Source organism: Amia ocellicauda, chromosome 5 (genome assembly GCF_036373705.1).
Source record: "Amia ocellicauda isolate fAmiCal2 chromosome 5, fAmiCal2.hap1, whole genome shotgun sequence".
NCBI classification, from domain to species: Eukaryota; Metazoa; Chordata; class Actinopteri; order Amiiformes; family Amiidae; genus Amia; species Amia ocellicauda.
This window is the reverse complement of record NC_089854.1, coordinates 10,771,426-10,794,801: the sequence shown is the minus strand read 5'-3', so window position 1 is coordinate 10,794,801 and position 23,376 is coordinate 10,771,426. Positions and strand designations below refer to the sequence as shown.

At 40.2% G+C, this 23,376-nt stretch overlaps 1 protein-coding gene across 10 annotated transcripts in view; it reads left to right on the top strand.

Moving 5' to 3' along the window:
• Positions 1–23,376, top strand: part of ppfia4 (PTPRF interacting protein alpha 4) — a 125,784-nt gene that overhangs the window by 89,956 nt on the left and 12,452 nt on the right. For 4 of the 10 annotated variants that reach the window (XM_066703675.1, XM_066703674.1, XM_066703673.1 and 1 more), the window contains exons 8-28: positions 125–259; positions 1,916–1,999; positions 4,686–4,817; positions 5,549–5,611; positions 5,827–5,918; positions 6,843–6,984; positions 7,586–7,812; positions 11,337–11,568; positions 12,263–12,298; positions 13,374–13,513; positions 13,987–14,144; positions 15,732–15,813; positions 16,176–16,235; positions 17,897–17,978; positions 18,909–19,109; positions 19,391–19,453; positions 20,014–20,040; positions 20,349–20,524; positions 20,824–20,921; positions 21,888–22,063; positions 23,012–23,080. In XM_066703675.1, the coding sequence (XP_066559772.1) occupies positions 125–259; positions 1,916–1,999; positions 4,686–4,817; positions 5,549–5,611; positions 5,827–5,918; positions 6,843–6,984; positions 7,586–7,812; positions 11,337–11,568; positions 12,263–12,298; positions 13,374–13,513; positions 13,987–14,144; positions 15,732–15,813; positions 16,176–16,235; positions 17,897–17,978; positions 18,909–19,109; positions 19,391–19,453; positions 20,014–20,040; positions 20,349–20,524; positions 20,824–20,921; positions 21,888–22,063; positions 23,012–23,080 (2,475 nt within the window). The remainder of the gene's footprint in view (positions 1–124; positions 260–1,915; positions 2,000–4,685; positions 4,818–5,548; positions 5,612–5,826; positions 5,919–6,842; positions 6,985–7,585; positions 7,813–11,336; positions 11,569–12,262; positions 12,299–13,373; positions 13,514–13,986; positions 14,145–15,731; positions 15,814–16,175; positions 16,236–17,896; positions 17,979–18,908; positions 19,110–19,390; positions 19,454–20,013; positions 20,041–20,348; positions 20,525–20,823; positions 20,922–21,887; positions 22,064–23,011; positions 23,081–23,376) is intronic. The other 6 variants (XM_066703683.1, XM_066703680.1, XM_066703678.1 and 3 more) reach the window with 4 other exon arrangements.

The following is a 23,376-nucleotide window of genomic DNA, read 5'->3' as shown; positions in this document are numbered from 1 at the left end:
CATGAGTATGTGTCGTCTTCTTGGTGCCTCAGGTTTGTGGATTTCTGGTGGCCTGCATTTCTGGTGCTTGCGTCCCCCTCAGTAGTTGATGCCCTGTGTGTGTGTGTCTGTGTCTCTCTTACAGAGTGAAGAGAAGGCCCGGCACCTGCAGGAGCTTCTGGAACTTGCCGAGCAGAAGTTGCAGCAGACCATGCGCAAAGCCGAGACCCTGCCCGAGGTGGAGGCCGAGCTGGCACAGAGAGTAGCTGCGCTGACCAAGGCAAGTCATGGGCAAAGCCCAGGGATACAGCAGAGGGGCAGGTGTGGTGGTAAGGAAACTAGACTCCAGATCATGGGTACAAACCCATAGAAGGGATGCTGTTACTGTAACCTTCATCCAAAATTTGCTCCTGTTAAAATAAAATACAAATCAAAAACAAACTGCCAAATATTACAGTAAGTGATATTGTCTGTAAGTACAGTCAGAGCTAGACTAAAACTGCATCTAATCTTGACACTGTTCTGCTTCACCATTTGTTATGGTGTTAGGCCGTACATTTCATAGTAAATTCCTCATTGGTAAAACAGTGACTTCCACAGTGCTTTTTTTGTACTTGGCAGAAAGGTGAATAATTCAATTTCCTGCCTTTGAGGCAACTGTCAAAACCTCCATCCATGCAAATTGTGTAAAATGTCCAAAACAAAACTGAAATTTTAAGTGCGGTCAAAAAAGTGTATTCTTAATCATTATTGTACACAGAATACTGTGTAAAAACATATTTCCTTAGGGGAGCTCTGGTTTGTATTCTGCATTACTATGTAAAGTTTACAGTGATTATCCCTTTAAATTCTTCTTCTGTAGAACTGTCAAGCATTTGACAGTTTCAATTCCGAAAGGCAAAAGTGTTATTTTGCAATAAGCTTTTCCCTAATCTTTTAACATCCTCACACATCAGTATATTTTGTATTTTTGTTACATAAGGAAATGTGTTTTGTTAATAATAATAACAGCAACAGCTAAAAATTAAATAGTCTTTTCAAACATTTGTAAACCCGGTATTTCTTATTTTCCGTTTTAAATAGTCCTCACTGAACGGGTGATTTTCTCCCAATCTACCATGAGAGGTTGAAAGTAATGAAAAGCCAGTGCCATCAATGGCCCCTTCAGCCTACGGGTAAATCCATGGAGAAACATTTAGCGGGTTCCTTTTCTCTGTCGGAAAGTGATAAAGTCCATTAAGGATTTGACTCAGCAGAACTAATCTGTCTCACTGGGAAAAAAAGGATCCATATATAGAGAAGTTTAATCAGGGACTGCTGTAGTCTTTTAACAACCGTTACTGCTGGTACAGTGTCAGCTAGCTGGTGAGCGCGATGGCTTTGGAAAAGTGATTTAAAAAAATGGCCGCATTGAATTGCATTCCCATACAGTAGTAGTCGAAAAGATTAAATGGCATTAAGTTTAAACAATCTTGTATGGTGATTAATTTAGTTTAATAAATATTATTAATTAAACTATACCTACTTAGAAATTAGTCACTTAATTACTTTCAGAATTTGTTGGACAATATTTCTGCCTAGAGCAGACTGTAAAAGTTCCAGGTCACTTGAAAGAGGTTAGATAGTGTAGACTTTGGAGTCACGGCCGAGAGAAACCATGGAGGAAATGTAGAGAGAGGCATATGTCTCAGTTTTTCTATTTGGCAGCCAGCATGCACAGTTTGCCAATACACGATCGGAGAAAGAGTCAGAGTGAAAATCCTATTAGACGCGTTAGGGGGCAGCAAAACTGCCTGCAGGATTGAGGATTATGAACATGCGGCAATTGACTTATGTTCCTTTTGTGCTCCAGTGTGTGTGTGTGTGTGTGTGATCCTGTGCAGCAGCCGCTAACGTTTTCTTCCCACCCCCATGCCTCACCCCTCCCCCTCCCTAGGCGGAGGAGAGACACGGCAATATTGAAGAGCGCTTGAGGCAACTGGAGTCTCAGTTGGAGGAGAAGAACCAGGAGCTTGGCAGAGTGAGTGGCTTCTCAGACAGAAATCCCGGGCAGAGCTGTAGTCAGCACTTTTCCAATGTGCGCGCCTCACAGATGCCAATGTTGCTGCCTTTGGGCTCAGCAGGGGCGGTAAGGGGGCCATCCAAATATTACAGAATCCGCACGGCAACCTTTCCAACCACCATGAGTCCCAACCAAGCCTCGAGCTGCCATACGCGATCGTATATAATCATCCCACCAACCCCACGGATCCGTGCAGCCTAACGGTAATTGGCCAGCCAATGAAAAGGTACAATGGTAACAATGGTTTGCATTTCTAGTGTAATTATACAAGAAGCAATAAATAATTTGCTGTTGCATTTGTAATTAATGCATACGCAGTAAGCTTGTTCTACCGTTTATCTTATTAGACATTAATTGGTCACGATCAGCTTCTTTTCAGGAAGTGTTTCAGAACCTTTATACTGTATGAGATCATCAGCGAGCCAGAACGATTCGTTAGCAACAACTGATCACAAAATAACAAAAGGGTTGATTATATAATCATTTTGCCAACTGCCATCATGCATTCATGCCTGATCCCCTGGCTGCTCACAGAGCATGTTGAGTTGATCGTATATGTTTGGATGGCCCCTAAACAACATCAAGCTTCTCCAGGTCGGTGGATACAGAACACTGAAGGTCGCAGCATCCCTCAAAGTCTAATACCTTGGTCTTAATATTGGTATCTAGGTAAAGTTTTACATATTGTTTGGGTAAATTTTTTAAGGCCTTAATTTTAAAATACCTAAAATTGGCATGAGGAGACAGTGTTTGAAATGACGAGATAAACAGGTGGAAATATTTTGGCAGTGCAGCAAAGAAAAGATGAGTGAATCCACAGCATGTTTTTGCTTTTCTCCGAGCACTGAGAACAGTGTCAGCATCGCTGGGATGGGGATGGCACAACAGGGCTCCTGATGCCTTCGACTACTACAGCAAAGCATCACTGCGGAGGTCTTAGCAAAGCTCCGTTAACCACACATTATCTTCCTCCTGTGTGGTGTTTGTACTGAGCAGAAACCAAATGAAAACTGGAGTTTGGAGGGCCTTTAGCATACTGTGCAAAGCTGTGAGCTATGGAAGCTCAATGGGCCAGGGCTGTAGTATAACAGAAGGTCCCCTGTAGTGTTTCCATTCCCTCTGCAAAGGAAAGATTTTGTTTTGATGTTGCTTTTATAATTTTTTTTTCATTGCCTCTATTTCCTTTAATGAAGCCCGAAGCAGCTGGAATCTCAAAGCATTTTCCTGATGCCCCTTTTTCGGACTGATTGGCTGTTATATTTAGGCCGTAAATAATTAATGCGTTCCTAATTTCCCTCTCGGAGAACTGATAATTATATTTACTTGAGAGCCTTTCGCCTCGCACAAATAGGTACCGCAGTGCATTAAGGAAGCAGAAGTTAACTTCAGAAAAAGGTAGCTTTTCAGTCAGTTCTTGTTCTCATAGCCACAGGTAAAAAAACAAAACCAAAAAGCTTGCAATCTTGTAAATTAACTTGCAGTTTAATCTAGTTTTCTGTAAAATATACAATTCCAGTGCTTGAATGTATAGATGAAAAACAAACCAACGCTAAAGCAAAGCACGTTGCCCACTTTGGTTAGCAATAAAAAAGGCAATGGGATCTTGTGAAACACTGGATGTAAATTCACATTCCTTCCCTTAAAGTTTACCCTACACATCAAATGCATCTTGTCATCATCCCAGTACCATAATAACCATTTTCAATTCTGACCATTTCTGGCACCGGAACCATTTTCAGTGGCATTTAGGATTGTGTCTGAATTAGGCATGGCTAATAACATGATAAATGGATGGCCCCCACTCAATTAATCTTCATACAGAATTCTTATATAGTAAATGAAATCACATTTACAACCAGATGTATTATAGATGAATCTCTGCCACCAGCTTATTAGATATTCATAAGCTGTATACTTATCATTAGGTTAAGTGTACTTTACATTATTATAAACTGCAGATATGTATTCAATAACATTATATTCCAAAATATAGTCAGAGTGTATCATTCTTGACTCTGATGATCTTAAATGAATTAGTCATGCTGTTATTACACTGTGATACATGCTACAGCTGTAATAATATATCATATTAGACACATTCTGAGACTGCAAGTACAGCTGAAAAGCTCTCTGAATTATTGTGCCACCTACTGGCTATTTGGCCTAAGCACATTTGCTGTAGGCTTTTTGTTTATGCAATATGTGTGACCTTAGTTTAGAACAAAATCATAATTTTTGTACTGGATTCCACTGTTAAAAGTCATACTAATACAATTATTATTTTGTTAAAAACTTGAGACTCCATGTCCCCCCAATCTTCAAAACTAGGAATTAAGTCCACTGATCTAAGTAGGGCATTTGTTTCAGGACTGACTGTCAAAACTCAATTCTTGTTCAGTGGGTCTGCATGTGCACATTTTGCCTTGAGAGAGAGAGAAAAATGCTTGATCAAAGCCTTATTCAACTGCATTGACATCCTGATGGCAGGCATGTGCGCGCTCAGGCTGAGGCGTTCGTCCCGCTCTTCAGCCTCCTTCAGTCTTCGCGGGTGGCTGCGTGGCTTGCACTGTGCATGGCTGCGCTGGGAGCTGAATGGCAGGTTTCCTTTGCATGGGCCCTCACCCTTGATCTCTTCCCATGGCAGGCCAGGCAGAGGGAGAAGATGAATGAGGAGCACAACAAGCGGCTCTCGGACACGGTCGACCGCCTGCTCACCGAATCCAACGAACGGCTTCAGCTGCACCTGAAGGAACGCATGGCTGCCCTGGAGGACAAGGTGAGGAAGAGATGTTTAACCCTGTCTTTCCAAGTGTTTGAATCTCAAACAGGATAAATTGGTTATTAGTCCACAAAGCCATATATCAAGTTAATTTATTATAAATGATCAAATATAATGTACTTTAGAGCAGGGTTTTCAGGTTTTCTGAGTTCCTAGATCCGTGTCTGAGATAATGATTTGCTTAATTGACCTACTTGTAAGTACTTTCTAATGTTTTTAGAGAATTAAATACCATCACATCCCATACAATCATGTACGACAAGCTCCTTAATGATATCATTCAGTTCAGTATTGATTAGTCAATTATTAATCTAGTTGTGACAAAATCCTGATTAGCTCTCCTAATATTATAATTTGCCACATTACTGTCATCACCCAAAACTGTCCGAAGTGACTTCTGCGGTGAAAGGTACACTAGAAGGAGATGTATGTCACACGTCTATAAAGTTTACCTGGTGTATCAGCTCTCAGTGTCCCCAAACCATGTTCTGTATTTCAGCCATGGAAAGTCTTTACAGAAGCCACTTCTCTGTGGTGTGACCTTTTTGTGTGTTTTGTTTGTTCTGATTTCCGATCCAGCTGCAAATGCAAGTCAAAAACTCAAAAATGATTGTGGTCGTAACCTTAACTGAATGAAAATCATAGCATGGACACTAAGATACAGTCCCATAAAGGTGTATTGCTGCTGTATAACATTATCATTCCCTCCTTTTTCCTACTTGTTTTAGAATACACTTATTCAAGATCTGGAAAACACACAAAAGCAACTTGAAGAGTATCATCATACAAAGGTACAGTATATTTGTAAATGCTTTATTACATCTCTGACTATACATGCCTGCCTGTCTTTCCCGAGGAATCAAATGAGCCCTTCTCTCTCTTTGCTGCCACTGCAAGCAGCTCTGGGTTACAGGGACAGCCAAATAAATGAGCCACAATGTACTCCATACAAATCTAGCATGTCTTTAATGCGATGCCTCTCATTTTGTTTTCTTGGATGGTTTAGGAAAGACTGGTGAACGAGATTGAGAAACTGAGGACCGAGATTGAGCATCTGAAACGAAGAAGTGGTGCCTTTGGAGATGGAACCCATCCGCGGTAAAGCCAAGTCTCTCAGCATGCCGTATCTCCATTTATTTTAAAATTAGAATCGGTAATGGTCATGTCGTTTTCTACCCTGCCACTTTCCGCAGTCGATAATTGTTAGTCAAGGAGTCCAATAAGCACAAATGCCTTCTAAAATGTTTGCTGTCAAGAAATCAGATTCTCGTCGCACTGGAAGTCCACAGCATGAACGGTGGCGGGGGCTGATACAGCTCTCACTGATTACTCTGTGGAGCAAACAGCTCATTATTATTATTATTATTATTACTATTATTAAAATCATAAAGAACAGCAACAACAAAAATAAATCTTATATCTATATATACTGTAAATATTGTCACACATATATGAAAGTATTAGGAAATACTCCTTCACGAACTTTACTTCTTCCATTTTAATTTGATCTGTCAAACGCTAGACAGTTCTATTTCATTCCAAGGGATAATCCCTGGACACTCCACACAGCAATCCCGAGCTCCCCTAAGAGTTTATGTGTTAGTTAGTCTTAAGTTATATATACAGCATTCTGCTCACTGTGATAATAATTCTGAAAATGTTCATAGGACTTTTAGGATAGGAATTTTGATGGGACTGGAAAAGACATACATGTAATGTAATGTATACCTTCAGACATTTTGCTATAATTTTATGACTGAGTCTTAGTGAAGGCTTTTTAAAATGGAAATCTGTATGTGCACATCAAGAAAGTCCTGTATTATTCATTTTATGTTTATATAGCTGGAAAAACCCATTCTATTGAGATTAATCTGATGTTCCTCCTATACTAAACTATATTAACCTAATGAGGAGAACTTCTGTTGATATACTTTGTCTTGGATATTAATTCATTCAATGTGAGAGGAAAAGTCATTCTGCGCTACTGGTCGTCACACATGCGATGTTCTGTCCTGTGCCCAGGTCGCACGTGGGCAGTGCCACCGACCTGCGTTTCTCTGTCAGCTCTGTGGTGGATGCCCAGGCCGAGCACTACAGCAGCACGGCAGTGATCAGACGGGCACAGAAAGGCAGACTGGTAGCACTGAGGGACGAGCCCACTAAGGTATAGGTGTCCTTCACCACCACTGTAACACCAAGAGAGAGCAAAAAGTGTATATATTAAGAAAAAGGTGATTACTGGAAAATATTATGATTATTATGATTATTCGGTTGATTGCATGATGTACCCCATTTTATTTCAATGTCAGCTTCTGGAACGATCTTGTCAAAATGATTTTCCTCCTCCTTCCTTGTTCTAGAGATAGGATGCCATTTTCATTATCACTTTTTTCCTTTAGCATGAACAAGTGATACAGTACCATATTCTACTCACTTAACTTTTATATCTTTTCCTGCTTCCCCTGGGGAAATACGAAAAACGTAAGTTCTTTTTACAAAACTTTTTAAATTGGTGTGGTTTCTTCCTCTTATTTCATTTGCATCAGATGTTCCATCCAAGGGTGTGGTGATGTGATATCTGGGGTCAAATGTGAACCACAATCCATAGAAGGACATTTCATAAGCTATACTGTGTGTGTGTTTATGTGTGTCTCTCATTGTGATTAATGTAAAAGTGAAGTGCAAATTAAATATAAATCATTGTTGTATTTTAATGTAAAGTAGCCCTGCCATGTTAGTAATCTGTGTGTGTGGGCATGTTGCAGATCCTTCCTGTCATCGAACAGGACTGGGAGCGCTCCCAGCCAGCGAGCGTCCGCACCAGCGTGGCCCACCTCATCGAGAGCGACCCAGAGCTGTCGGACATCGACGACGACGACCGCGAGACCATCTTCAGCTCGGCCGACCTGCTGTCACCCAGCGGCCACTCGGATGCCCAGACACTAGCCCTGATGTTGCAGGAACAGCTGGACGCCATCAACGAGGAGATCAGGTCAGAAACACCCGCCTTCCTTTCCCCTTCATTTAGATTTAGGTCACTTTTCAACTTAGTTCAGCAGTGCTGGGAAAGCAAACACATGTTCAAAGCTGATTTTACCAGGGGTAGGGGGGGGGAGGCATTTCGGTAACTGGAGCCTACAAGGATCTATGCATCAATGAAATTTTTTAAATGATACCACTTGATACAATGAATGCCAAGTGGTGCTGTTTTAAAGAAGCTCATTTTGATAGTTGAGGCATGAATAAAACAAATGTAGTTCTAATGTCATACTCTTAGTTAAAAAGCAAAAAACGATCTGCATTTTGCTAGAAAACATGAAATCATACCTATCAAATATTTCATTGTTCTCTACTTAAAAAATAAAGTAAAGATTGCCTGATTTTTGGTTTCTTCAGTATCCAGTATGATTTACCTGTGTACCTATCCGTTAAAATGGTACACAACAATGTAGAATGTGTTTATTTCACTGTTCACTAATGGACTAATAGGAACTGCATCAGCCTCTGATGTCTCCTCACAACCTTCAAACCACGCTCCCAGATAAGGCAGCTCTGAAGCATGTCTGCACAAAATCCCTCATCCCTGAAGACAGACCTTTTTCATAAGGACCCGGGTCTCGGTCTCATCAGAGGCCGAGCAGGTCTAAAAGGGAGAGCACATCACAAATGAATGATTCATAGATGAAATGCACATTCTGGCTGAGTCAGTAACCTTTGCCAATGTACGTGACTCAAGCCCCCACAGGCGCTGATGTAAAATGCATATTTGTGCTTTTGTTCACAGCGCTAATGTCAAGAGACTCTTCGTAGCGCTTTCTATCCTGTAGCTTCAGTGCCAAGTCTCCCTCATTATGCTTTAAACAAGCAGTCGGATGGGTTTGTTGGGGACTGTCATGGGACCACACAGAGATTTAAGCCTGTACTGAAGATCGAGCGATAGGGGTTGTGTGTATTAGTGCATGTCAGAATGGATTGGACAGTTATGTATCTGCTGTATATTCTTTGAAATTTAAGCTGCATATTATGAACTAACTATGAGATGAAAAAACAGATACATATATTTTAGTTTAAGCCCTAATAAAAGTTTTACTATGGCAGTTGCAGAAAGCATTATATTAAATTTTTTTCCCATTAACGGTTCCTGGAGTTTAATTGTTGCCCCATACTGCTTTTACACATTGATGTCAATATGCCTAGCTGTGGGGAGGGGGGAGCAGTTATATTTCATATTTAGGTTATTCAATACATGGCTACTGACCTTAGAAATGAATAAGTAGGATATTCAACACACGTTTCAGTGGACTCATTTCAAAAGAACTGACAACAATGCAATTTTTGCCGTGCGTGGAATTTGAATTTTTCTCTGCAGTTGCCAAACAATCCAGGCATGCAACATTAAAGACAGACACGTCCGGATAAAGAAATATATACCCTTCTTCATATTTCAGTGTTAGGAAGACAACTACTTAGAGATGCTTGGGCACAGTGTGTTGTAATAATTAATCTAATTCTTCTGTCATCCAGCAGTGTGTGCTGTAATTTCTCCCATCAAATTCTCCTTATCCGCTAACCATTTTCCTGATGAAATTGCGCCGTTTTGACCCATATTTTTGTGCAGTATCTGTTTCTGAAGGCCCTTTTGTATTAAAGGCAGAAATGTCAAGTTAGTCACGGTGCTTAATATAAGACGATGTGACAACGTGTACTGTAACAAGATTTTAAAACCTTAAAAGTCCCTTAAGGTTGGCGACCAATACTGCAATGCGGATTTCTCTAAACCAAGTGAAATTTAAAGATCAACGTCTTTTTTCAACGTTATAAACTATATCAATATCATAGATAGATTTGCCAGTTATTTATATGTTTTTAATTTAATAGAAAATGAAATTAATATGTAATTTGTGTAAATATGTATTTACATAGCGTATTGTTGCATATCTGTATTCAGATAAAATGTTCCTGAATCTGAATTCTGTTTAGATACAGAATCGGTAATAAGCCATTTAATTTTACTGTCAAAATTTTGTATTGAATAATAATAATAATAATTATTATTATAATATACATTTTCCAAGCTGGATATAGCAAAAGAATATATATATATAAAATATAAATAACAGTGCTTATGAAGAGGAATAAAAGTCTGAAAAAAGTATTGACACCTTGGACCAAAAGAGGTATATTTACATCAGATGTAGGATTCAATTCCAGAGTTTTCAATACATCAGCAATAATGAGATCGATCGCCAGCTCCGTTTCACAGGTTGAGCTGTAAAGTGAGACTGATGTCCTCGCTGTCCTGAAAGGAAGCTGGTTGCAAAGGACATTTTTGCTTGGCGAGTCAAATTAAAAAAACTAAAATAAATAAATACATACATTATAATACAATATAATATTATTATTATTATTATTATTATTATTATTATTATTATTATTATTAATTTCTGAGCTCACAAAGTGAGCTGTGGATGTGTCTGTAGCTGTGATCATGGAGTATTTTGGGGGGAAGCTGAAAAGACATTTTACTCCTTATTGTGATTATTATGATGAAACTAAATGGAATACACTACTGGCTTTCATTAAATGCAGTTAATCAGACCGTGATGCGAGCATACAGGCCAGGAATTAATTAAGCTCTGAATGTTGACATACATAGTGAAATCACCCACTAGCTGTTCCATCTGATAAGAGTACAGTACATTTCACAATATTTTTAACCCTCTCCTCCCTCACTGGGGCGTCCAAAGGAGATGTTTTATTTATGGCAGCAGTCTGGGTTGCATAACTCGATCTTCCACAGTATGTATTTTCAGTTCAGTGGCTGCTGTTTAACCCATTTGTGCTGGAAAAAACACACAATTGCTGCAATGTTGTGAAAGACTACACAAGGCTTTCAGCGAAAGCATTTTTAAGATCAATAAAATCACTTGGAGGATGTGTATACATTGATGTGCTCTTTGGCACCAGGTAATTCTTTACTAACACCCACTAATTCCTCTGTCATTGTCATGTTTTAGATCAATATAATTTGTTTTAAATTGACGACTCACTGTGTTACCTGGGGAACAATCTGAAAGTATTGCTACTCTGTCAACAGTAAGACAGTTCATTCCCATAATTCCGCTTACGAGATATTTTACAGCAGCGCATACTTTGTTCAAAAGTGCTTCATTTCTATGAGGATTTCTTAGAAGAGTTAGTTGAAGCAAAACTACCAGCCAAACCTGGTTGCGGCGGGGTTGCTTATTAATTTGGAGTATTTATAAAAAATTGGGTGCCATAAAGGAATTAAATTTGTTCCACGCAAACAGAGACCAGGTTTAAAATGGGGATCGTGCCGTCTAAGAGCATACAGCCCTATTGGACACTCGAATGTACTATGTCCATCCACACAGTCAAGCCATTACATACTAAGTCTAATACAGCCATCCCTTGGTGTGTACCATGGTTGTCCATGAGCATATGATCCCCATGGTAGTCCCTGACTCCCCTGTGTGTGTGTGCTGGCTTTGGCAGGATGATCCAGGAGGAGAAGGAGTCCGCGGAGCTCCGGGCGGAGGAAATCGAGAACAGGGTGACCAGCAGCAGTATGGACGGGCTCAACATGCCCCCCCTGCGCCCCCGCTCCTCCATCCCCACCTCCGTCACCGCCCTGTCCCTCGCCAGCTCCTCGCCCCCCGTCAGCGGCCGCTCCACCCCCAAACTCTCCTCCCGTACCACTGCCCACGAGCTGGGCATCATGACGCTGGTAAGGGTGCAGGGTATGGCGTGGAACCCCCAATGGAGCACTGTGGTTCTAAAGTCCACCTTCCACCATGTGCAACCCAGACACTGGCCTGGGCAACTGTTAATGCATGATCTTTTAAGCACTCTGGCCTAAAGGTTAGAAAGCCCACCGCAAGATTTCTCTAACTTTGATTTGTTTTTTTAATAGTATGAATACTCTTGAGAAAAGCTTTTTGAAAACTGTTTTGTGGACTTATATAGTGTTGTAGAATTGTTTATTAACAATTCCAGTCCTTACAAAACAAACATTGATTGCTGGAGAAAACATTTTGTTGACTCCTATTGTACTTATGTTTTCACTGATATTTCTCTCCTTAGATTATTGTTTCCCACCAAGATTACCTTTTGCTTTCCATTTACAAAGTGGTAACATTTAATCTATAAATCATAGTTTTGGAGGTACTGTATATTAACGGGACCTTTATCTTGTTACCTTCAGTACATTTGAAGAAGAATTGCTAGTGAAGATAAAAACATATTACACTTTTCTGTTACTCATTCAGGATTCATTCATTTCTGACAAGAATAATGTACAGTGAGATCATTTTCCTTTTCAGTAACAAGTTTTGCTTCAGCACATCAATTGCAATGTAACTGTCAGGTTCTCCTTTTTAACTGTGTGTATGCCTGTGTCTGCTTCCTTTTAATGCAATCAGCCTAGCGATTTAAGGAAACACCGCAGGAAAGTTCTTGTAAGTGCAGATTTAATTATTTTTTTACTTAATTTGATACCATGAAATCTACTGGTGTCATATTTCTGATGGAATGTGCAATTGTTTTGACTATGTGAAATACTATATATGTAAAAAATGGTGGTGTTGGTGGACTTCTATAGGCTGGGGTTCCCTCTCACAACAGTCGCACATCAGTGATTCCTGCAGGTCACCTGAAGACACATTCATGCATTTGGCTCCAACATCCCTGCTCTGTTAACCACAAGAGTTTTGGCAGGGGGCAGAATTGATTAATAATTGTGGATTCCAAATTGGTAGGGTATAAACAAGAAAACAAGAAATATATTTGTATTTACTAAATAATAATAATACAAAAAAACTTTATTTGTATAGCACCTTTCATACATAAGATGTTTAAAGTGCTTTACCTATAGAAATGATAAAAATAGAATAGACAATATTCTAATAAAAAAGATTAAATAGAATAAGAAAGATTAATTTAGAAAATAATGAATAGATACAAATAAACACAATAAAACAAATATACAATAAAACAACTCAAGTGGACTCCTAATATAAAAACATTGTCAAGAAACCGCAAAACTATGAATGTTTCTTATCTTCGGTGCATAATAATAAAAGGCCACTTCACCATACTTCTTGTATTTGGAACATTTAGAGGCCTGCACTGGAATATCAGAGTGTGCGATTTGGTACATGAAATTACAAATCATTTGACATATATTAAGAGCCTTTAACACCAATAATAACACTTTAAAATCAATCCTAAAAGAAACAGGTAGCCAACGTAAGGATGCTAGTACAAGGGTAATATGTTCTGTTTTCATTGGCACTGTGGTTTGCTGCATTTCGTACAAATCTAAAACAAACACTCAAACTTTTGGGTAGGGACCCCTACATTTCTGAACTATACTGAAAGTGAAAGATGCATGTGGCACTTCACAGCTTGGTGTGACTTTTCTACGGGGACATTGTTTTCGGTGTACAGCCCCCTGTGGGTTGAGGTCTGAGGCTCTGAGAGTTGCGCTGTGACCTGCCAAGTCTGTGATAATGACATTGTGTTTCATCCCAGTCTCCAGTGTCTCGAGATGAGGCACGAGAGGACAAGGCCACTATCAAGTGCGAGACGTCCCCCCCCTCCTCCCCACGCAGTCTCCGTCTGGAGCACATTGGACACGGCCTGCTGTCCACCAGCCTGGAGGACGGCAGAGGGTAAATCTCCATCACTCTCACCTGCAGTGTCGACACACAGATACACTGGAAGCATCAACATGTGTCTTTGTGGTCAAAGTGAGCTATAATCTCCTTGACATGTAATATAATGGATAGATGTTTTATCAAACAGTGTTTTGTTAGCAAGGGGGCTGGCCGTTGCCAGAGTAAACAGTTGGGAAATAAGTATATGTTACCTAGATACACTGTAGTTTTATGTTTCTAAGTTTTAAGTTTTATGAGTATTGTAAAAAGTAAGAAGCAAACATTTACCAAGACAGGGTTTGGTAAAACAGTTTTCTAGCAACGTACAGAAGGAAGGAATTGTACCACGCATACTCAGATGCATAATTTATCACAGTTAGTGTTGGTTCTGGAAAACTTTTGATCAACATTCATATTATTTTGTCATTAGTGAAATCAGTGGTGGAGGTGTGAAGGGAGTGTTGTTGAGAGCCTGGGCTGTATTTCAGGCCGGATGAACAGACGAGCAGCAGTAACAGCAGCCAGGATTCTCTGCACAGGGGCAACAAGAAGAAAGGCATCAAATCTTCCATCGGCCGCCTTTTTGGCAAGAAGGAAAAAGGGAGATTCCTGCAACAGATGGGCAAAGAGGCAGCTGCCATCCAGGGTACGTCATCTGCATGGTCTATGATTTTTACATTTTTCACAAAAACAAAACAAATTTACCTTTTGTTTCACAGATTGTGCACACTTAGTGTAAACCCCATTCCGATATACACTCACCTAAAGGATTATTAGGAACACCATACTAATACTGTGTTTGACCCCCTTTCGCCTTCAGAACTGCCTTAATTCTACGTGGCATTGATTCAACAAGGTGCTGAAAGCATTCTTTAGAAATGTTGGCCCATATTGATAGGATAGCATCTTGCAGTTGATGGAGATTTGTGGGATGCACATCCAGGGCACGAAGCTCCCGTTCCACCACATCCCAAAGATGCTCTATTGGGTTGAGATCTGGTGACTGTGGGGGCCAGTTTAGTACAGTGAACTCATTGTCACGTTCAAGAAACCAATTTGAAATGATTCGACCTTTGTGACATGGTGCATTATCCTGCTGGAAGTCGCCATCAGAGGATGGGTACATGGTGGTCATAAAGGGATGGACATGGTCAGAAACAATGCTCAGGTAGGCCGTGGCATTTAAACGATGCCCAATTGGCACTAAGGGGCCTAAAGTGTGCCAAGAAAACATCCCCCACACCATTACACCACCACCACCAGCCTGCACAGTGGTAACAAGGCATGATGGATCCATGTTCTCATTCTGTTTACGCCAAATTCTGACTCTACCATCTGAATGTCTCAACAGAAATCGAGACTCATCAGACCAGGCAACATTTTTCCAGTCTTCAACTGTCCAATTTTGGTGAGCTTGTTCAAATTGTAGCCTCTTTTTCCTATTTGTAGTGGAGATGAGTGGTACCCGGTGGGGTCTTCTGCTGTTGCAGCCAATCCGCCTCAAGGTTGTACGTGTTGTGGCTTCATAAATGCTTTGCTGCATACCTCGGTTGTAACGAGTGGTTATTTCAGTCAAAGTTGCTCTTCTATCAGCTTGAATCAGTCGGCCCATTCTCCTCTGACCTCTAGCATCAACGAGGCATTTTCGCCCACAGGACTGCCGCATACTGGATGTTTTTCCCTTTTCACACCATTGTTTGTAAACCCTAGAAATGGTTGTGCGTGAAAATCCCAGTAACTGAGCAGATTGTGAAATACTCAGACCGGCCCGTCTGGCACCAACAACCATGCCACGCTCAAAATTGCTTAAATCACCTTTCTTTCCCATTCAGACATTCAGTTTGGAGTTCAGGAGATTGTCTTGACCAGGACCACACCCCTAAATGCATTGAAGCATCTGCCATGTGATTGGTTGGTTAGATAATTGCATTAATGAGAAATTGAACAGGTGTTCCTAATAATCCTTTAGGTGAGTGTATATCAGTTCTAATTGGAAGTGAATTAGGCCATTCATCACACCATTATGTAAACACCACTTGAGAGAGGTTAAGGATGAGACACAACACCGAGCACTGAAACAGCAGCAAACACAGCAGGGTCTGGTAGCGTATTTTGTGCAGGTCCGGAAGCCAACATTCGTGTACAATAGTGGTATCAATATGTGGTGTGGAAGTGTAGTACTAGGACTTGCAGGAATGATTGGAGAACCAGTTAATATGTGCCTGTATTTCAGATTTCGAGATGGGCATATCAGATTCCCTCACTCTTGGGAAACTGGGAACACAAGCAGAGCGCGACCGGCGGATGAGGAAGAAGTACGTTCCTTTTTTTTTCTATATCCATCACTCAGATTTAAGATTGGTCCACCTAATAACGGACTAATTTAAATAGCTGATATATCAGCCTCTCCAATCTTAGAGGATCTTTCATTTTGAGGGTTTTTGATGTATATGTTATTTAGACCTAGTGTTGCATCAGTAGATACTTTTTTAATTCCCTGTGTTATATTTAGAATATTTTGATTTTTAAACTTCATTTTCTGTCTCAAGTCTACTGTATTTGATCCTGTATGTCTTTTGATCGTCTTGTCTAATTCGATTTGGAAAAAAAAAACGTCCTTAACGTGAACTCAGATCCATAATCCAAAGGTAAAGCCCATCTCTTCTTCACTCTTTAGCTGGAAAACAATGGATGTTGCTCCCTATAGTTCCCTATATCATGCTACCAAAAGCAGTGGGTCAGTGCTATATATTCACTCTTACTAGACTTTCAGCTTTGAATAATAACATGTGATTTCATTTCTAAACTTGCATAGACAGTTTGTCCGTCTTCTCACACTTGATTGGCATCTGTGTGTGTGTCTGGTTTCCGTTCCATTGAACAGCCATTGATTTTAATTTTGATTGCTGAAAATTCTAAAGATTAATTCTGCTTCTTCCGAATGAAAGTTCAAGCAGTCTTTGGAAGCTACCTGCATGAATGATTTCCTTATACATGATAACTAGTTTTCCTGTTTATTGTTTGCTGCCTGTCTTGATGCAAGTGAATGATTGAAACTGCTTTATTTTTTGTAACATAGGACTTGTAAATCAGTTCTTACAAGGCAATATTGTTCCCTGGCTGTAACGACTCGGTTGAAAACAGTTCTGTTATGTTGTGTTTCTCCATCTGAGACGTGTTTCTGATACCGTCTACATGAATATCTCTGTCTCTGTTCATGTACTTTTGCTTGGGGAAGTTTTCAACCCGCTCATTAAAAATAATGTTTTGTGCTTTTCTTGTTTTTCGTTTTTTTTTTTTTTTTAATTTAATGTTTTTTTTTTACTCACCCTTTTATCTCATGACTAACAGAAAGAGGTAAGTGCAGCCACCATCTTATTATTTTTGGTTGGATTTCATTCCTGATTTTGCTTATGTTGGCTTTTTTCCCATTTTCTGTTCTTTGCTGTATTTTTGTTTGTGTATGTGTGTGTTGTTGCTTTTTATTTCATTTTCATTTTATCTTTTTTTTTTTTCTTCTGGCTGCTGAACACATCAAAGCCAGCTGTGTCTGTAATTGCTTTCCAATCTAAAGCCCGGTTTCCCACTGTGCTTTAATATTAAGACTTGACTTAATTAATATATAGATGTCAAGAAAATGCAAATGCAATCATTTCCATTTGCATGCAGCCTTGTTTCTCCTGCATTTTATAAAAGCTGCAAAGTGTCCCTCTTAGATAATCCTCTCTGTATAGGAAGACCATGCATTTATAAAGCACCTTTTCTTGGGTACCATCAGAAGGCTGTACCATAAGCATTTCATCAAAATCAAAATCAAAATCTCAAATCCAAAAATCACAAATTTTAAAATAAACAACAAACTATTGACTTACAATACAATAAACACACATGGCAGGATCTGAACAGTAGACCTTTAAGTGAGGCTTCAATATACTCAATCATTTATGGTGGGTAGATTGGAGGCAGTGAGTGTATGCAATAGTCCTGATCAGGGTTTGAACCTTTAACTTTGACTCTTTTTACAAGCACTGTTAGGTCAACATATGTAGATGATGTTTAATAATCACTGCATTACGTTTGAAAGTATTTAATTTCAGATTTTACAGTTGGACACAATTCTTTTTGCTTATGAATTTGGAATTTGCAATTATAGGTTTTCTTTTCTGACCCTCCCCCCAAAACATCTATGCAGGTCTGAAGGATATCTTCAACCTTAAGAATAAATTATTAAAATAATAAATTATTAACAAATTCCAAGATTTTGCTCTTGTTTGCCAAGGCCTCCACATCGGCATCTTGCTAAAACACAACCATTAAACATCTGGTTCCTGTAGCTGTAGCAGCCAAGCCTGAATGGTCTCTGATTTTAGTGCTAATGTCTACTCTCTTCCCCTCTAGACACGAGCTGCTGGAAGACGCCAGGAGAAAGGGGCTTCCATTCGCACATTGGGATGGACCCACCGTGGTGTCCTGGCTTGAGGTAATCACAATGGAATGAGGACCTCCTCCTTTAATGACCAAATCTCTTCTTATTCACCACAGCTTGGCTTTTGTTTCTGACTTTTGTCTTTTTATTCCAGTATTTGCATTGCGAAGCTTGTAAATAATTAATGACAGGATGGAGTTAGTCATGATTTATTTATGGTGGTTATAGCTGGTTACGGTTTAAAATATTTTTGTTTGGTCACGTCTTACAAATTTTACAAGAATCAACACAACAAATCCAATCATATGGAGGCCACCCTGGTTCTCTTCGAGAATTGACATTATGGAAACACGCCTGCGTGAGGCAGGTTCTGTCAAAGACCCCTTGATGGAGGTGATGCACAAGCCTGCCCTTCCTGCTTCTTCAGGAAACCCCACTGAGCCAACATCCTCCACTGCCATTCTGCTCCCTGCAGTCGTCTCACCCCGCAGTCTGATGATTGCTTTTCAGAGCCGGGGGTTAATCAGAAAGCAGTTATCAGTACAGTATGGGAACTGTGTACCCTAGCTGTTGTGAGGAAGGAGAGTGTGGTGACCTGGGACTCACCCGCAGTGATGCGGGGCACCAATTACTGGCCCAGTGTGCCCCCAAAAAGAAATACAGACTTCAGTGAGAGACAGGGATCTGCTCAAGAGTGTAAGAGCAAAAGAGTCTCAGATTGACAGTAAAGGGTGATTTACTGTTTAGTATATTTTACTGTTGTATTGTGATTGTCTTAATGTAGTATTTTTACTGTAAGTATATTTTATCATGTATTGTTTAGTTTCTGGAGTATAGATTATAAATATAATAATAAAGCTACTTAGAATGTTTGTAAACAGGTAAATCAGAACAACAAAATGTTTTAATTGATTTAATAACTGGACTTAATTAGTTAAAATAATCGTTTAAATGGAGCCCCTGCTCTGTGGTGTGTTTCTCCAGCTGTGGGTGGGCATGCCGGCCTGGTACGTGGCAGCCTGCCGTGCCAACGTGAAAAGCGGCGCCATCATGTCTGCCCTCTCTGACACGGAGATCCAGCGGGAGATTGGCATCAGCAACCCCCTCCATCGTCTCAAGCTGCGCCTCGCCATCCAGGAGATGGTCTCGCTCACCAGCCCTTCTGCCCCCCTCACCTCCCGCACCGTGAGTAACACCCTTCGACTGGTTACCTGTAATTCACCCTCGGTAAAACTACAGTAAAGTGTGGGAACACAAATCATGGAGAGGTATAGTAAACAATGACCAAGCAAAAAGAAAAAACACAAAAAAATCCTGCCAAAATACTGTGGTAAGTTTCATATCAGCAACTAGTCTGGTGGTGCTCTTTCTAGAGTAGCAATATGAAGCAATACTCCAAATGAAGTTTTAACACTTTAAAATGGCTTCCCAAAACCCCAAAATGTTTCTTCCTTCTCTTGGCGCAGTCATCTGGAAACGTGTGGGTGACGCATGAAGAGATGGAGAATATGGCAACTTCAACAAAAGCGGTCAGTGTCCTCCACATGACAATGAGTTACATATGTTGCTTATCTAATATTGAAACAGATTTTATTGTTACGCTCCACTGCTTGTGCCAAATTCTTTTGAAAATGCAGCATGTTTAAATGTTTCTTAAATCTAGCGTCGATTTACCTTTAAAAGACCTTGGTACAGAACAGTCAATAGTCTTTTTATATAAATCTAGTGTACCTACAAAGTGTTTTAAGAAACCATTTAAGATTTTTAGTTTGAACTTTTGACATAGTTTTCATAAATCTTAAGAGTTTCTTTTCTTCCAGAACTCTTTGGAGCTTGTTACTTTGTGGTGTATGCTTCAGAATCAAACACACTCTTTGCTTGTTTTTATTGTATTAAATGACATGAGTGTTTTATGCTGGATGCTTGAGAAATAACTAATGACTATGAATGCTGTGAACAATTTCCCCTCATTCGTCTACCACGGTTGATGCATTTATGATGCATTTTTTAATTCCACTAACAGATTAGATACAGGCTAACCTTTAGTTCTCTCTCCCTGTACTAACATGCTGTCATGCCAAAACAATAGGAGAACGAAGAGGGGAGCTGGGCTCAGGTGAGGTCTCATGTTTGCTGTGTCTTTTCTCCTTTCAACCTCTAAGCTGGTGGAGGTGTTTCACAAAATAAATACATCTGGATGCTTGTGCTCATTTTCTGCTTGAGTTCTTCTTGTCTTCCTGTTTCAGTACCATGCCAGCTAATCTCTTACCATCTTAAAAAAAAAAAGGTCTTCCTTCAAGGGGCTTTAAGTTGAGATTCAACATCAACCTCTACTTCACTGCCCGTCTTTTGCCCATCACTGTGCTCAAGAAAGTGGAACAAATGTCCAAGGGGGTCATCTAAGGGGTGTTTGCTCTGTTACAGACCTTGGCCTACGGGGATATGAACCACGAGTGGATCGGGAACGAGTGGCTGCCGTGTCTCGGCCTGCCGCAGTACCGCAGCTACTTCATGGAGTGCCTTGTGGATGCCCGCATGCTCGACCACCTCACCAAGAAGGACCTCCGCACCCACCTCAAGATGGTGGACAGCTTCCATCGGTGAGGGTGGCTTTTTTTGTAACCCTGACAAATCAAACTAAATGGCCGACTGAACATCCCCATCATAAGAACTGGGGTAGGCTGTTTACATTTGATCGTCGCTGAAATTTCACATCATTGCCAGACTATTTTCATTTGCTAGTTCCTTCCACATACACTACTATGTCTCCACTTTATGGACTCGTGAACATATCTTCCTGGAGGCCAGGTGCATTTTCATCTTTCTCTTTGTTTTTAGTTTCCATGACTGCATGCGTGTTAGCCCCCTTACTGACTGTGTCTTTTGTTTTGAAATGAAGGGCCAGTTTACAGTATGGGATCATGTGCTTGAAGCGCCTGAATTATGATAGAAAAGATCTGGAAAGAAGAAGAGAGGAGTGCCAACACGAAGTCAAAGGCAAGACGCTTACGTTAATACATTTAACTGCATTCATTACAGTCCGGTATGTCAAGAATTCACTCCCTTCTGAAAGGTTGAGATCTGCTTTTGATTAGAGCAAAGTTAGTTTAAGGAACAAATTCAGTCTTTAGTTGGATAGTGCAATCCAGAGTATAATTTAAATGCCAACAGAACAGCATTGCTTGAAACAATACTGGTATATTTATATATGATATTTTCTTAAATCAATTATTAAGATTATGGAGGGTTTTTCACTTTTCTGTCTTCGGGGACTCTACTTTTGAGGTTTAAAATAAAAAAAAATGACTTGGAGGAGTCCTTGTAGACTTGCCCAGCTATCTACCTGAACACATTGCCTCTCCCCACTCTCTCTGTGTTCAGTACGGACAGACATTAAAAGGTCAATGCCAGTGCCAATATTCTTGATATTTCTTTCCTGAGCTGACTCAAAGGTGACTGGGAACGTGTCATGCTTTAGTGGAAAAAAAAAAATGTATTGTGACTGCACTCATTTCAGAGCCTTCATAAATATTCATGACTGTTAAAGGTTTTAACATTGGCAAAGAAACAGCGTCACTTAGTGGGCACTGAAGGGATTGCTCTATCAGGGATAAGATTCCTCATTTATCAAGTCAGCAGGCAACACAGTAAAACACGGCTGTGAATTCACTCAGACATATATGTGAACTTCAACTGCACAACGGAATACAATCTTAAAAGCAGAACGTTACTGTGTTATTAATACTGTTATTATTATTTTATTATTTTTATTACTACTAGTTCTAGTAGTAGTTTTAGTAGCATTAGTAAAACTCTCAACATTTTGAAATTAATAGCACTAAGGGAGGTCTGTCTTTTGCTACATAATCCACTGTCCTGGAGCAGCATGCATGAGCTTAGACCTGATGAACAGATAAGATAGGGGCACAGGAGTAGTTTGTTCTCACTGTTGCTGCTGTGCAGATGCGCTGGTGTGGACGAATGACCAGGTGATGCACTGGGTGCAGTCTATCGGCCTGAAGGAATACAGCAACAACCTGCTGGAGAGTGGCGTGCACGGGGCCCTGATTGCACTGGATGAGAACTTTGACTACAGCAGTCTAGCGCTAATTCTGCAGATCCCCATGCAGAACACACAGGTGAGAGAGACCTGTGGGCCCCGCAGGACACATCCCAGCTCTTGCTGAATTGTAATGGACGTTGGAGTGAAGGCCGTGCCACACTGAGTCCAATATGTCATTGTAGTCTGTCATCTGAAAAGGTGTCCGTCAAGGACCTTGCACATTGGATCCATAAAAAAACGTACCTAGTACACAGGCTTTCCCATTTCTTACACTGGGGTGGGGTGGGGTGTTTCTTTACCTCCTCAACTACAGTGATGTAAAAAAAATAAAAACCTTATTGCACACAAACTACACCTCCCCATAAAGACACAATAGCAGAATGCATGGTTCAACATTAAACTGTTGATTTGAAAGTGTTTATCTGTGCTTATGCACTTTCTACATCAATAGGTACCATAAATACTCCGCGATAGGTTGTCATATATAGTCTCTATATTTATTTGCTCTGCTGTATAGTTTTTCGTGGTTAAACAAGCAGATGATAAGCTTTTCCATCAATCCTCTCATTTTTCATTGACCAATGTCATTTTTTAATGCACGTAAAATCAGATCGAAACTAACTTGTTTCGATTCCAAAATTGATGCATCTCAGTCATACAACGATGACGGATACGGTGTGAGAGGCGAGATAGGGAGGACACACGTTCGTCTTTTTCTTTTCCCACTTGTAAAAATCAAATGCGTCTTTATTCCTTTGTAAACTTGCCACCACCGATGTTCTCGAAATGGAAATCTACACATTTTAGCTGGAAGTCGCTTATTATTTAAACATTCCTATAGTTGTACCACGTACCACCACTCTGCTTGCATGCAATTTGTGAAGAAGGTCTAATATAAGGCAACGTGGTGCACCATGGCATCACTATCCCTGATTATAGTGTGCCATTTGACATCAGAACAGCCAGGGTGAGCGTGTTTTTCAGGAGATCACATAAAAAGGGTCTTTCTCTGTGTCTTTTTCAGGCAAGGCAAGTCCTAGAGCGAGAGTTCAACAATGTCCTCGCCTTGGGAACAGATCGCCGACTGGACGAGGTGAGAATGTTGTTGCACGTTTGGTGTGTTGGGTCAATTGCAACATATATCAGAAATTAATACACAGCGGTCTCAAGAAACTGGAATAGCTGGGATGGGATTTTCAATTGGATCATCATTCATTCAGGTCCAATGGCAATGAATGGCATAGCTGATGCTGAGATTTAATACACAGCACAGGGTCATACTCCCCCCCATGAAAATCTCATTATAGTTGAGCTTATACTGTTGTTATTCAGTGATTCATTACATTTACTAAATACTGATAATTACAATATACTTATCAATTATACCTT